The sequence below is a fragment of the Sapajus apella genome, unplaced genomic scaffold (assembly GCF_009761245.1).
Source record: "Sapajus apella isolate SASKATOON/1434 unplaced genomic scaffold, GSC_monkey_1.0 scaffold10, whole genome shotgun sequence".
Taxonomy (NCBI): domain Eukaryota; kingdom Metazoa; phylum Chordata; class Mammalia; order Primates; family Cebidae; genus Sapajus; species Sapajus apella.
The window spans coordinates 40,221,202-40,236,882 of NW_022436950.1; the positions used below are offsets into that span (position 1 = coordinate 40,221,202).

The 15,681-nt window shown below is 37.2% G+C and overlaps 1 protein-coding gene across 5 annotated transcripts in view; it reads left to right on the top strand.

Moving 5' to 3' along the window:
• Positions 1 to 15,681, top strand: part of SATB2 (SATB homeobox 2) — a 207,973-nt gene that overhangs the window by 154,473 nt on the left and 37,819 nt on the right. For all 5 annotated transcript variants that reach the window (XM_032278758.1, XM_032278756.1, XM_032278754.1 and 2 more), the window contains one exon: positions 1,238 to 1,393. In XM_032278758.1, the coding sequence (XP_032134649.1) occupies positions 1,238 to 1,393 (156 nt within the window). The remainder of the gene's footprint in view (positions 1 to 1,237; positions 1,394 to 15,681) is intronic.

Here is a 15,681-nt window from a genome sequence, read left to right on the forward strand (position 1 = left end):
TGATTCTTGCTTTGCGGTAATTAGAAAATATTATGAGAGAAGGAGGTAAAAGGAAAATGGCCAGAAGTCGCTGAGTACTCTTAGGAAGCAAAGCCTTTATGGAAATGTAGGTCCTTAAGTTCTGCCTCCAGACACCATTGATCACAGGGGGTCCAAACTGCCTGTTACACCTTTCTCTGGACCTTCCTCCTGCTGGATCCAGTAGAGAATAGCTCAGGGCATCTGCACAGGGAAACTTGTGATTTGGGAATAACTCTGTTGGTCTGGAATTCTAGGGTGAATGAGGACAAAGAAAAAAAACCCAGGTTTGGCCACTTCAGCTGGTAGTGCACAAGGATCAATGAGGTCTTTTCCTAAAGTCTTGCTGCAGTGGTTCTAAGAAGATGTCTCAGCCCTCTCTTGTTAGACACCAGCAAAGCATTCCAGGGCTCACACCAAGTAAATGTTGTCACCATCTTTTGGATTAAGTAGACTTAAACATTTTAGGATTATCCTAACCCCAAGAAGTACAGACACTTTCTATATTGCCCTTCATTTGTCTCTGAAGCTGATGGGAAATCATTCAATTAAAATGAGCACGGCAGAATACATAAAACCACAATATGAGTTTAAGAAAATGAAAACAGCACATCAAAGGCATTCTGAAGCCTAGTTTTATGAAATGAAATTTTGTTTCATTTCCACTGATTTCCTAGGTGAAATTAGGTGACTGTCTGGGTAGCATAATGAAGATAATGATGGGAAACCATACATACTCGAATGACATACATAAAGCTTTAATAAAGAATGAGAGAGACTCCGGAGTGCATTAAATTGAGTAATAATGTATTATTTAGAGACCTCTACCCATTTACTCATTTTTTCTGGAAGAATTGGCTCTTCTTCTAAGGTTTGCCATTTTTAGAAAGAAAAAGGTAGCTGCATGTGTGTTCTGCATGTTTGTTTTGTAGTTAGATGATTGCTTATAGTTTGGTGTCTAGGAGAGTCATCCTACCTGTGAACCATCATTTGGGCTACTGTGAGAAAATAGGGTTGACAGGATTCTGCATGTCCTATAGGAATGCACTGCAATTATTTCCAATCACAATTAACCTGATTAGAATAATGGACAGGAAGTGTCCCTCTGTAGCTAATGCAGTTTGGCATCAGCTGACTGAAATCCTTTGATAATTTCTGCACAGATGGCTGGGCTGAATGCAACACTTTTTAAATTATTATTTTCATGGTCTCTTGGTAGGCCAAAACCTCGACACCGACAACAGACCTCCCTATTAAGGTGGACGGCGCCAACGTCAACATCACAGCTGCCATTTATGACGAGATCCAACAGGAGATGAAAAGGGCCAAGGTGTCTCAAGCCCTGTTTGCCAAAGTGGCTGCAAATAAAAGTCAGGTGAGTGGTTTTTAAAAGAGCAAAATTGAGGGCTGGAATTAGACCCTTCTCCTCCTCCCACCAATAAAAATACATCTGTTCCCATAATAATAATAACAATAATAATCCCCAAGGAACTTGTCATGTTCTGCCTTTTGCTCTCCAGTTTGCTTTTATTCCCGTTGGAGTTCAAAATAGAGATGAGGCCAAAATCCCAACTTTTTTCTTTTAAAGATTAAAAAAAAAATAGCCTAGAATAATTTCTCTCCTTATTCTAAACACTGCAGTGTACCTTTTTTCTCTCCTTTTCCATATATATATATATATATATATATATATTTGAAACATATATCAATATATTAAACATATAAAAATATATATTTGAACAAAACTTACAATGTATATGACAGCACCTTTCTGAGACCAAGTTTTAGCCAAGTCTCATCACCTCTCCTGTTCCCAGCAGGGGAATGGCTGACTCTTATAATAACCACTTTTCCCCAGCCCCAGAGACACCTTTTCATGTCAGGTGTTTCTTTTATGTACAGAATACAGTTGTTTTTCCAGGAGAAAACACACATGGGGGAGTGCAGAGTAAGTGCTAAAATCTTTTAACAGAAAAACATAGAAGCTTATCCAGTAAAATTTTTCAGAGTGCTGGGTTTGTGGAGAATGTAATGCTCTGGGGAAAAGAGCAGACAGATGCTTAGGTTTTTTATTTCTGAAAGCAGCAACAGTTGATGGGATCTACTATCTGCTTCAGCTCTTGATTTAAAGGTACTGTCTGCCCAAACCTAGAATCCTAGGTTAGTTTGAGGTACGTGCTTATTTATTTATACCTAGGGTGAACACCTAATGCAGAGTGGAGGAAGCAAAAGTTAATGGAAGCATGATTTTGAGAGTCCTTTGATTCTGAGCTTGATTTCCTCTGTGTCCTTATATGACAAATGTTCTCATCCCTACATATGTAAATAGTAAAATGGTTGATCATCTCCCTAAAAAATCTGTTGTGTGCTATAAAGAAAGGAAGTGCCTATTGTATTTCTATTAAGCAAGAAGGTTTTCAATAAAAATTAAGTTTTTAAAACTGAAAAAAATTCAAACTATAGTTAAATGTTATACTTGGATTAATTATAGAGTACAAGGTTAGCCTTTTTTACCTGCAGTTTTAACCTGATGTAGGTTATTTTCAGATGTTGATAAAAGGATAGGAGTAGAACGTCAAGGAACTTGGAAAGGGATTAGAATGTTTGTTTCCCTTTTCAATTTCAGTGTAGTAATTTTTCCAGATTACTCTGACTTTCTCTCATCAATGAAATCAGTGAAATACAGTTTGCTAAGACATGATGTCCAACCATAGTATGAAGTACATGAAAAGAAAATACCATAGAGCCTCTTAAACTGTTAAATGCATAAAATCCCATGTACCACATGGCAAAATATAATGAGAGTTGGAGCTGTTAAATGAATAAAGCTGTTAAATGCATAATGCCACTTGGCAAAACTACTGTGCATTTAATGGTTTTCCACTGTGTAATAAAGGACATATGTGGTAAATGTGCAGTGAGGATAAAAACTGCACAATTGATTTTGCAAACCTGCCCCTTAGTTGTGACTTGATGTAAATATCAAAGTTTCACACAGTCCTTCTTTTATAAGCAGCTTTTGAGAAAAACTGAAGACCACAGTCTGAGAACTTGATTCAAAATGCCTATAATCTTCCTGTTGACTAGCACTATGGCTTTTGGAAATAGTGATGCCTCCAGCCTCCCAAACTAATTCAGGTAGCTGATTGAAAGCTATTTTTGCCAACTGGCAGAAGCTTAGCTCTCCAAATTTTTTATGTCTCCTGAAGAAATCAGTAGCCCTGATTTCGTAGAATATGGAGGAGAACATAGTTCTGCAAATTAATATGCTGAAGGTAAGGTTGAGCTTAAGTGAGGATAAGAGGCTTTGAGGTTGTTCTTTTTTCACTGAAACAATGATCTCATTTTCATTTATGAGTAGGGAACCTTATTGTAAATAGCTGACTAGATAGGCAATTCAGGCATTGTGTTTTTTTATAAAAATGGTGCTGCCAAACAAAATGAATTTAACGGGTAGTTTCAAAGGCAATTTAACAAATGATATTCACTCCATTTTATAAGTATCAGTATTCACTTGATAAAAGTGAAATCAACTGCATGACTTGATACATTGCACATATATTTGGTGCCTATCCATAAGGTGTATGTATATACATGTCTATATATATATGTCTATACATATACACACATGCATAGATACATCTTATGGATATATATATCTTAGTCATATATATACACCTTATGAATTTATATAAATATCTTAGTCATAGATGACTAATCATAAGGCTTAACCTCTCCAAGCTGCAATGGGGAGTGGCCACACCTACTCCATTGTATTGTAAGGACAAAGAAGAACAAAGGTTTTTCTCTTGCATTTTCTTCCCTCCTTCTTTTATTTTTCTTTGGAGGGATCTTAAGTTCTTGCAGTGACTGAAGAGGCAGATGCACAACAAGGGCTTTCCCTTCTCCTGAAGGTGAAATTAGGGAAACTATTAATTAGGTACTCTTGTGAACTGGAGTTGCCTTGAATCCCTGAAGGCCCAGTTCAAATATGCATAGCAACCTTCTCCTTCCATCTGAAATTTCTTTTAAAATAGAAATGATCCCTCCATTAAGCCTTACTCACTCCTTGACGTTAATTGCTATAATCAGCTGTTAAGAATAATATCTAACACTGTCCTGTGTGTTAGGGAAGCCTTGAATCAGGAAAAAGAAGAGGGAGGAAAGTTTTAGAGAGAGTAGGCATGGTGGGCCAAGAGGGTCCTTGAGGGCTGTAAGTGTTTAGGGTCAAGACACAATGCAAGGAAAGGGGTTCAGAAAAGGAGTTGAAAAGGTGGCAAACTAGTTCATTGTGAAAATCCATTACTGAGAAGTGTGTGTATATGTTTCCCTAGTGCATGGGTGACATGAGGATGCATTTGTAGGGTCCCAGACCACTTCCTGCAGCTCAGCTTTAGTCTCTTGGTGATGGCCAGGCCACTCCATCATCCACTTCCAATTAGATATCTTCTCTCAGGCCGTTGCCCCTTTCTTCATGGGAAAGAAGTCAAAGAAGAGTAAGACCAGAGGTAAAGACATGTTTATGCACATTTTACCTTGCACTTTTCTTTCGTTTTCTATTTAGGACCAATTTAGTGATTTAAAGTAATTTTCTGTGTGTGAATTCTAAGGATTACCTTTCTTTTCTGTCTGCAGAATACTCAGATCATGGAATGGAATGACAGTGATAGTTCTCTGTGAATTAGGAGTTAGGGGTTCTTAGTAGAAGCCATATGTAAAGGCACATGGAGTGTTTTCTGTATAACTCCAGTCTGACCCTCACATACAAAGGGCCACCAGGGAGCGACCACCCCACATTCAGTCTGAGTGGCCACAGGAACGCTTTGTTCCTCAAAAGCTTCTGCTAATCTTCCTGTCCTTCTGCAGATTCTTTAGGGCCACTTTCCCCCTTTCTTCCCAATTTTACCTGATCACCTGTGATCTGGGAAGTAGAAATCTAGAGATGAGGAAACATCGTAACTTGCGGGCACATCTCTAGGGATGGTCATGTACTTTGACAGCATCATCAGCCACATTTCTCTCCCATGACATCAGTTACCCCATTTCCCAGAAACTGTTTTTTTTTTTTTTTTCCATCACATATCCTGCTGTCTTCTCTCTTTTATAGGCTACATTAGGTTAATGTATAGAATGCTAAGGATCATCTGAAGTTTTCTTTTGTTTTTCTTTTTTAAGAAGTGAGTGAATCTTTATTATTATTATCTGTATATCCAAAGACCCAACACTACATAATGTGATTGTTTTTTCCTACTAGGTTCGGGTAAAAATAGAGTAGGGAGAGAAATGGAAAGGGGTTCATTTCTAATCCTTATTTCCCCTTTCCTCCATTAAAAAGATAAAAACAAACTTCAGAAGGGCTGTAGACTTGTTTTTTGTGTCAGGAAGGTGGAGACAAACTGACATGCCCTGTTCTGTTCTATACAGACAAGGGGAAAGAGACAGCCAGATGGTGATAATGAAAGGGCCAGCCCCAGAGGCTGCTGGGATAAAAGAAAAAGGGTGATCTTGGAATGAACAGGGACCAAGGGAGTCTTGGGTGAGATGATATTAGTAAGATGTCCTCATCTTTATGAAGGTTTAAAGACCTCTGCCAATCCTCCATGCTATGTATGAAGCCCACTAGCTGCAGCAGCTGCCACTAAAATCAGGGATGAGAGAGTTCTTCCTCCTACTGTACACTTTAGAATGGCAGGCATAATTGTGATCCTATTGTAGCTAGAAGAGATGGATTTCTGGCTTTTAATACACAATTCTAAAATCATTTTACCCATAGAAAGTATGACCTACATGGTGATTGGGTTTCGGTATGTTCTGTGCTTCATGTACATTAGGATTAAGTGGATTTTGTGTACTGACCTTTATGCCTTATCACTGTGTTTCTACCAAAAAAAAAAAAAAAAGATGTGTTTCAAGTTCTCAACTACTTAACAAATTGTATTCCTAAGTGAGAGTGTACTTATGTTTTAGATGTAGTTTACAAGCTCAGATTTTATGAACATTATTTTTTTCTTAAAATCTCTCCTGATAGATGGTCTAATTTGCTTGACAGGCTAAATAACTTAAAACGTGTAGGTCTCTGTGGGCAGATTATTTTTATATAAAACAAAAATAAAGGAAAGAAAGACAAATTAATTTTTGTTTTTGCATCTTTTCTTAAAAATGTCTCAGGCACATATTTGTAGACTTTTTAAAGAAATAATTTATATTTTGTTATTACATAAGTTATTTAACAGCCTCATTTTAAAAAATTCATAAAGTGATGAACAATATGAAAGTAAAAACATGGATCACCCATGATTTTATGACCCAAATGTAGTTACTATTAACATTTTAGAACCTTTCCTTTCAACGTGTGTATGTTTACATGGGATTATATGTGCGTGTTTATATCCTAATTGTGATTATAACCGTGCAACACATAATTATGAGACAAGTTAAAACTATAATTTTTTAAGACAATGTTTTTATGTAGGATGGTAAATTTACAAAATATAAAATATTATCTTGTCTCATTAGCTTCTTGGCCTTTAAAAAATGTGGCATTAAGATCAAAGTTTTGCCATTTTGCACAAAAAAAAGTACTTTAATGTTGATCTTATATTATTAAGTTTCCATTTTGAGGATGGCTTTATTAGGGCTGGGATAACTTAGGGCACTGGAAGTAGACGTGGTTACCCTGATCTCTCTGGTATAAAGAATAACTGAAACTATAGGCCATAGGATACCCTGTGTAAAATGAGTTGGTGGTCTATCTCACTCCTAATGATTTTGCTTTTGCCATTCATATTCAGCACGTAAGGCAGGCTAAAATGAGGTGTGCGGTCTTTCCTGAGTAGCTGCCAGGTAGGTTTCTTCAGAACTCAATCATTCTGAGAGCCTGTCATGGACTAGTCTCTGCTCTTGTCAACCAGAGCAAGTATACTAAAATTTAGGGGTGGTGTTCCAAATTCAAATTCAAAAAATTTAATATATGTACTCTAAAATTACTTGAAAAGTATTATGCCTAGTGAAGAAATTTCTCAAGATTCCCAAATGCTAAACCAAGTGGATGTGAACAGAGTAATGTGTGAGCATCAAGTTGAGCCCTTCAGCCTCCCCTTCCCTCCTTTTTCTCTTGGTATAATCTCAAGAGATCAGATCCTAGTGAAGGAATCTCCTCAGATATTCCGTAAGATCTCAGTTTTAATATCAACCTCACATCAAGAATTGAGTTCTTTTACCACCCTCACAATTAATTATGTTAATGTTTCATGCCTTAAAATTAGCCTTTATAGGAGTCCTTAATTAGACAATCAATAATAATGATGATAATCAATGAACTGCATACGTAATCAGACTTCATATGCAGTTCTTAAAATGTCAAATACTTTTAACTCATCACTAAAGTTTTGAACTTGTTTTGAACTCATTTTATTCTCTGCAGCAACCTTTGAGTTTATTATTTTGCCTGTTCATGACTTGGCAACTTTGGAAACTTGCATGTGACTTTGAAGCAAATTAGGTTGCCATATTAAAGCCTCCTCTTTTATTTCTCCCCAGCCCTTTGGGGAAGAGGACATTGAGTTAAACTGTGGTTCTTACAGTGGGAGAATGTTGGTATCTATGAATGGTTGCTGCCACTTTACTGTTGAGACTAATCTTTTTTTTCACAGGATCAAGACTAGGGTAAGGAAAACTAGCTTCCTAGGGTGCAAGATGTAAGAAGGCACACACTTGTCAGGCCATACTATTTACATTTCATGCCCTAGTCGCTTGCTCACCTCATTCTAGTCTCACCCTGGTTTTTCAAAGAAGTCTTACTCCGGTTCTTCTGCTCTGTCTGGTTACCCCAACCACTATCCCCCACCACACCACCCCCATTATGATAAGTTCTTGAGGAAGTTTGCAATATACAGTGATATGTGACAGATATGCTGGCATTTGGACCTGAAGGGAGGCCCTAGAAGCATTTTGATTGTTTTCTGTTCAATATTTTAGCCTAGTTCATTTTGCTGTTACTGTCTTTCTACTGTTTAAGTGAAGAAGTACAAGATTCTAGATTTATTCTTCACACTAATTGGCTTTTTCAGGTGCAGGTAACCATGTATATACGTTTGTACATATTTATACATGTAAAGGCATACCAAATCTCCATACTATTAAATAGCTATGTATATTCCATGTATCTATGCTAAGGAGGGTAACAAAATTTTGTATAATCTCCTCTTGACTTGAGCCCAGTCTATCAGAGGTTTAAAGGGCTGTTCTGAAATAAAAATTTTCATTACTCTCAATTACAGACTCAATCTTTACAGACACATCCATAGAAATGTCAGATAGCCCAGAGATAGCTAAAAATTGGTCCCCATGAAAATACAGTTTAGAATTTAGTATACAGTTTTAAAAAGTAAAAAAGAAGCAGATCATTTTTACTTACCACATTTAAAGTATAAAATAATTAACCTTGAACTGTAACCAAACAGCCAGCACAAATCTTTTTTCAGGTTTAGATGACCTCCTCGTCAGGGATTCTCTGAAGCCCTTGACAAGCCTTCCTTTTAGTTAGCCTCTTATCCATTTCAGTTTTCTTGATTAGGTTATCTTGAGTCATTAGGGGGGTTATTTATTTTAATAGACACTTATTGGATTCATGAAAAGAGAATTCGGCGACGAAGAAACAAGAGCTGAATATTATCTGGCTCATTTCACACTTCAGAAGAGTCTCAACCATCTGAAGAGAAATCCTTTCACAGTTACAAAAGTTTGTTTGGGGACTTTATGTGCTTTCATTTAGAAAGCGAACTGTCTGTGGTTAATAATATGAATTTCCTTTTGAGATACTCAGAAAACATTTCCCTTTGGTTACATATGCTGACATTTTCTGTATTGAAGGTGTGGGTGAGTAAATGGCCTTTTGCATTTCTGCTGCAAGAAGCTATGAGTCATTCTCCTGAAGAACTGTTCACTTGCTGAGTTGTTCATTCATTAGAGTTCCTAGAGGGGCAAAGGAAGTGGGGGCTACTTACTAATTAGTAGGTGAATTAACTCATTAGCTTTGTGTTAGGCATATCAAGGGGAATAATCACTGTGAAGAGGCCCTGCCTTCAAGGAGCATATACAGCTTTATTCAGCAGGGACAAAGTTATTGACTCTCTTGTGGGAGATCTGAGCAGGCTATAAGTGTTTTGTGTTTAGTGCTGAGCAAGTTCTAGTTTGTATTTGTTCTGAAGTATTGTAAAAACTAGGAAGTTGGTCATAAACATAGACCAATGTTTTTTAAGGAAAAAACTTAGGGGCTGGGAGAATATAAAGTCAAAACCAAGTGTCCTGGGGAAGAGAAAGCATGCCACTTTGTCCGCAGTGGCATTTCAGTACCATGGACAGGAACCCCACTCTTTATGTGCAGCGTGCCCCTCCCCTTCTTATCACTTACACATAAGGTTTACAGCTAAGATTCAAACTCATATCTGATAGGCTCCAAGCACAAACACGGGGCCATATAATTGTTTTGTGAAAGGCCTCCCTGGTCATTTGAATATTTCAGCCTTCAGTATTTGGTTTGGAGGATATGCCACTCATTTATTTTCAACTTGAAATATTTTAATCTTCTAAAATATTTTATAAGTGAAATAGATATTGCCATATTGCATTCATTTTCAGTTGAAGAGAACTTTAAAAACTCTAATATGAACAGTAACAATAGCAGCACACACACATATATATAGAAAATGCTTAAAATGATGAGAACAGATTATTTAAATTATTGATGTAGTGTGGTTCTTCATGATATATGTCTTGTCTTTTTAGAATGAACACTCCTGGAGGGTGGAGGTTATGAAGTGTGTACTTTATCAGTACCAGGCCATTGTGGGTCCCTGTTAATACCAAGGGATACAAGTTGACTGTGAAAAAAGATATCTATGCTAGGATAAGTCATGTTCTTGATTTTATCATAGTCTTTCCCCCAAGAACTTCTTCTTAGAAAGGAAGAAGGTGTGGGGAAAAGAGGAAAAGAAAGACAAGTTAATTCTTTATCATAACAGTTTTTTTGCATGCCATTCTTTATAACCTGAGCCCTACCTTCATTTCTAGACTTTCAGTTTTTTCCCCACCTGGTGAAATCTATCTTTATCTTTCAAGATTCACCTTATATGTCATATTCTCAATGATGACAGTTTTTCCTGAACTGCTTCATAGTCAGAATTACTCACTTTCTTGTTGACAATCTCAAAATTAACATTTTAAGTAAAAAGTAACAATGACAACTAAATAATATATGTAATGCACTAGCCATTTCGTGGCATGCAGGAGTTACGTGCTCAATAGAAAATTGTCAACATAATCAATTTCCTGAGAGACTGCTATTACTGTTTGCAATTTATATAATGAAGCATTTTCCCTATCATATTCATGCATTAGAGATGGGGAAACAAACCTTAGAACATTGACAGGGTTGCTTTCTAAAACTAGTGCTTCTCTCTAACAATGACTCTCTGAATTTGAGTCTGTAAAACATTCCTCTAGGCTAATTTCTGTGTGCTCTGATAGTTTTGGTTTAATCTAATGACTACTTATTGAGAAGTTACTGTATGCAAGAAACCATACTCTGCTCTGAAAATGCTAAAATGAGTAAGAAACCAACCCATGCCCTCCACTCCCATCGAGAAGCTAACTGTTCTTATAGGAATCCAGACATGCCCACCCCTAACAATAATAATTATCAAGTTGTGAAAAGGTATAAACAAAATGCTTTAGGGTCATACCAGAGTGAGCAACAAATGAAACCACATCAGTTGAGCCTTAAAGCACAGCTTCTCATGGGGAAAAGAAGTTTGAGTATGAGACATTCCATCTAAGAGAGTAACATGGCAAAAGCATGAAGGTGAGAATGTACCTATGAGTAATTCACAGTGGCTGGAGCACAAGGTCAGTAGGGGAATTGGTGGGAGACGAGGTCATGAAAAAAAAATAGGGGCAAATTGTGGTTTTTCTTGCCTCTACTAATGCTCTTGAATTGTGAACTAGAGGTTCTCTCCTTTATGCAACTCATTAATGAATCTCTCAACTTAATGAAAGATAAGCTACGTAGTTATTGTTCATCACCCAGAAAGAATTAATGGCACATTTCTTCAAATAGTAAGAATGTCTAATATATTTATAATGTGATTTGCTTTGTAAATGTAGATTGATATGCCACTTTCCAGGAACACGTGGATTGTAAACAAACTATATCTTGACTGGTAGGAGTGTCATCTCACCTGCATAGTTGGAAGGGCAGTCAGAGTTGTTTTTTTATACTGAGGGAAATATATTTGTTTAAGAGGCTGAGGAGATGGCTAAAATAAGATGTGAATAAATATTATTTGCTTATGCACCAAATGCTTGGGAACTTTTTAACCATTGATTGCAAGGAAGCAGTCTTTGATCTTATTGATACATTCCTTCTCTGGATTCAGACTTTGAAGGTAAAATAAAGTTTTAATTATGAACCTCTTGGTATCATTACATTTAGACTCCATGTATGTTTTTCTCTATAAGTTTCAGGTATTTCCTGTATCTAAATAAAAGCTTTTTATTTTGAACTAATTTTAGATTCACAAAAATGTTGCTAAACTAGTATGGAAGGGATCATTGCACTGTATTGTATATCCCTCGCCTATCTTCCCCTAATGTTGACACCTTTTATCACCATAGTGGAATTATTGATGATGGTGCAATTGTCAAATAAACAAACAAACAACAAAAAAAAGGAAATTGATATTGTTTCAATACTGTTAACTAAACAAAAGTCTTATTCTAATTTCACCAGTTTTTCTACTAATGTCTATGTTCTGTGCCAGGATCCTATCCAGTAACCACATTGCATTTAGTTGTTATTATTTCTCCTTAATCTTTTGCATTTCTGTGACAGTTCTTAAGTCTTTCCTTTTCTTTTATGACCTTGCCATTTTTGGTTATTTTGTTGGAACACTTCTCCATTTGGGTTTGTTTGATAGTTTCTCATGTTTCAACTGAGGTTATGCATTTTGGGCAAGGCTACTTCACATATGATGTTGTATCCTTTGCAGTGCATCATATCAGCACATTCATGGTGTCAGTATATCATCACTAGTTAGGCTGACCTTGACCACTTTGTCAAGGTTATTTTTTCTTTGTACCTTTAACCCTGATGGTTTATCACTATCTGCTATTTCTGACAGATAACAAAGGTAACAGATCATGGAATGTAGAACCAAAAAGGAACTTATAGACCATCTTTTGTTAACACACCCATCCTTTTACAGCTAAGCACCCAGGAGCTTGAACAGGATAATTATTTGCCCAAAGGTCACAGCTATTTAATGACAGACCAGGAACTTAGCAGATAGATCTCAGAGATCCAGGTTTGATACTCTCTATACTTCCTAGCTATGCTCAAATACTTGTAATTCACTTAGTCCTGGTTTTACCAGACTATGAAAGCTAAATGGACTATATGACTATCCATCCAACCTTTGCTCAAAACTTAAAACCAGTCTAAGAGAGAAATCCCAGGGAAGTATATACTCCACAGTTCATAGTGCCCACTCACAGAGCTGGGCAAGGCTGGAAACCAGATGAACTTCTGTATCAGCATTTCTGAAATGAAAATAATCTCATGGAATGCTCCACATAACACAGAGAAAACAACAAAAAAACCTACTTGAGATTTTTAACAGAAAAAGGAGATTTGTTTATTAATAATTCATGAGTTCCCATTGAACATGCACGACAGAAACAGTGCTTGCTATTCAATAGAGAATACTGTCATCTGTCACTGTTTTATTTGACATTTACACTTTTTTTTTTTTTGCCTGATATTGCAAAACTTTCTTGGATGGCATGCAAAAATTATCTAAATGAAAAAAATCCCAATGTGGGGACCCTTTATCTCTTCTGTGATGGGTTCACTCACAGTTACATACGTGTGTGTTCATGCAACCGTGTGGCACTTTCTCACACATTCATTAGCCAGCAAACAAGCTAATAAGAGACCCTATTGAGAAAACAGAGATAAGCATCCAAAATGCGCTGGTGAAAAGATGATATGAATAAAATGATGGTGCGTGCGATGGGAAGTGAGGTGGAAGAATAGATTCCCTGAAGATAGGCATACAAATACGTGGAATGAACAAGCGAACCAGAGCAAGGGGAAGGCAAGTCATGGCTGCCATGAAGAAAACTGACACAAAAATACATTGCCAGTTCAGATACAAAATAAATACCTATAAATGGCATCACAGGAATGCTCATAGTAGGGAATAACAGCCTTTAGGAGAAGAGCAAGGTAGAGTTAGGATCACCTTCCAATTTTGTGCTACTATAAGGCTCTTGACAGTCTTTCTGCTCTGTAGGTTAGTTATTATTTATAAAAATCACAGAACCAGCTGATACATTCAAAGCTAATTATTGAGGCAGCTGGGTACACATGGTGCAATATGTCCAAGGCTGTGAAGTATCACAGATTTCTTGGGGCCTGCTGTGGTGGGGGTGCGCTGTTGAAGGCTCCATCCCTTAATCTGATCAGCCAAGCAAACACTTTGTGGGGAAACTAGATTAATAACCCTCTAAATACCATGAATTTGCTTCATCTCTAAAACTGGGTTCCCTTAAACATGCTATTAGCTCAGCTCCATCAGGGATTTGAGGAAGTCCTCTGGTGCCCTAAGAACAGGGTCTTGTTGGCTACCTCCCTGTGCCAGAAATTAATTTAGTTTGCTTATGTCTGCACACATGATCACACTTGTGTCTAATCTGCTCCCTAATAGCTTCAAGGTCAAGACCTTGCATGTCAGTGGGCAAATTGAGCACTACACTTCTTAAAGACTGATGGCAGACAGCACACAGTCCATAACGAGTCCTGTAGTGTTGTTCTAAGTGATTGTAATGAGTGCAGATTATAACAGCGCATATAAATCAAATGTGGCAATGAATGTTGTGCAAGACATTCCCAGTGTCATAAGTGGAGATACCACTCAGCTGTCACCTGTCTCCTTTCTAGCTGCAGCTTCCCACAATGCAGTTCAATCCTTAAGCAGAACAGCAGGTGCTGTCTTCCTTAAGATCTGGGTATCTCAGATCTTCATCTTTTAACAGATGCAGGTTTTTGTTTCTATTTTCCATTAAATGATTGGTCTCCATGCCCTTGCCTCCCCTGGGAGATGTTAAACATACCTGTTTGAAACATTGGAAAGAATTCAGTTGGAGACTTATTCAGATTTGTGAAAAGATAGAGAGGTAGGAGCTTATTTTTCCACAGATGGTTTGTTTTCCATTTCAAGAATTCTTTTACTTTATGCAAAGAAACCCTTGAGGAAACACTTGGGGACTAGGAGATTTTTAAAAAATATAGTTTATTTTCTGGTAGGGATAAAAAAAATTTGTCTTCATTTTTCATATACATTGCACCTTGAAAATCAACCATTACCTGCCTTTCAGTTGAGCTGAAAAAAAAAAATCTATGACAATACTTGGAAAAACACTTCCAAGCAAATGATAAGATATCTTGTTTTCATTCTTCCTAACCTTCTAACTCTCCCAAGCTTCCAGTTTATTGCAAGAAAAGATCAGGTCTGCGCAAATGTGGCCTCTCACTTGTAAAAACAAGGCAGTGTTGTGTTACAGATTAGTTTATAAATCCCCGGTGGCTTCACAGTTCAGTGCCTACAGCTGCTGCAGATGGGCCTGGGTTTTTGTCTCTTCGCAGTGCTGCAGCCGGCAGTTGAAGGAGAAAATGGAATGATCAGGTTATTAACATGGAGGCCGCGAGGAAGAGGCTGCACAATGAGAACAGCTGGTGTTGCTGTCTTGGCTGATGCAGCGGAGATAATCAAATCTTGCCTTTTTTTTTTTTGGGTAAAGGCAGAAGACACAGTGGAGAGTTAGACAAACAACGGCTTATGATATTATATGGGGTTTTTATAATGCGTGTCAGGAACTTTCATTGGCTTACAAATGATGATACAGAATTTGTTGAGGTTTGGGAATTATTTTTCACAAAGTCATTTCTGTTTATGCACCTTTTAAGAAAAATTTTTTACTCTTTTGCAAAAGGCGTGATGTGGGACAGTTCTTGTTTTTAAAATTAGCGACATAGCTTGGAAATGATGGGTTAGAAAGCTACTGGGTAAAATATTTTGACATGAGTCAGTGAGCGATGTTGACAGCATCCTCTGTATTATTTTCATATAATCCATCATTATTTGCATTACATTTTCTTTCTCGTGCAGTTGCAAGAGAGAGAACATCCGGATGCCAGAGTTTGGAAGCAGACATTTGCAGGTGTGACCCGACCAACTGCCTACCTTCCTGCAGGTGTGGCTGTGGCGGGAAGGTGATGGTTAAGAGGGCCTAGAGGCCAAGGTATTCAGAGATTAAGCACATATACATTTCTTTTCATTCTAGCCAAGGTTATTGCTTCTATTTTGTGGAGTTACTGATAATTGTAAGAATATTTCCTCCCTAGAGAATTCATGTTGTTTACACCTAAACGATTTTTATTTTTTAGAATTTGCTGTCCTGTAATGCATATTTGTTTATCCTCACTCTTTTCTTAGCATGAAGTGCTGCCCAGTTGGGTAATTTTTAAAAATTGTAGCTGACCGACACAAATTACTTTTTTTGAGAATCGGGTAACTGTAATTTTGCTTATCTTTTATGGAGAAA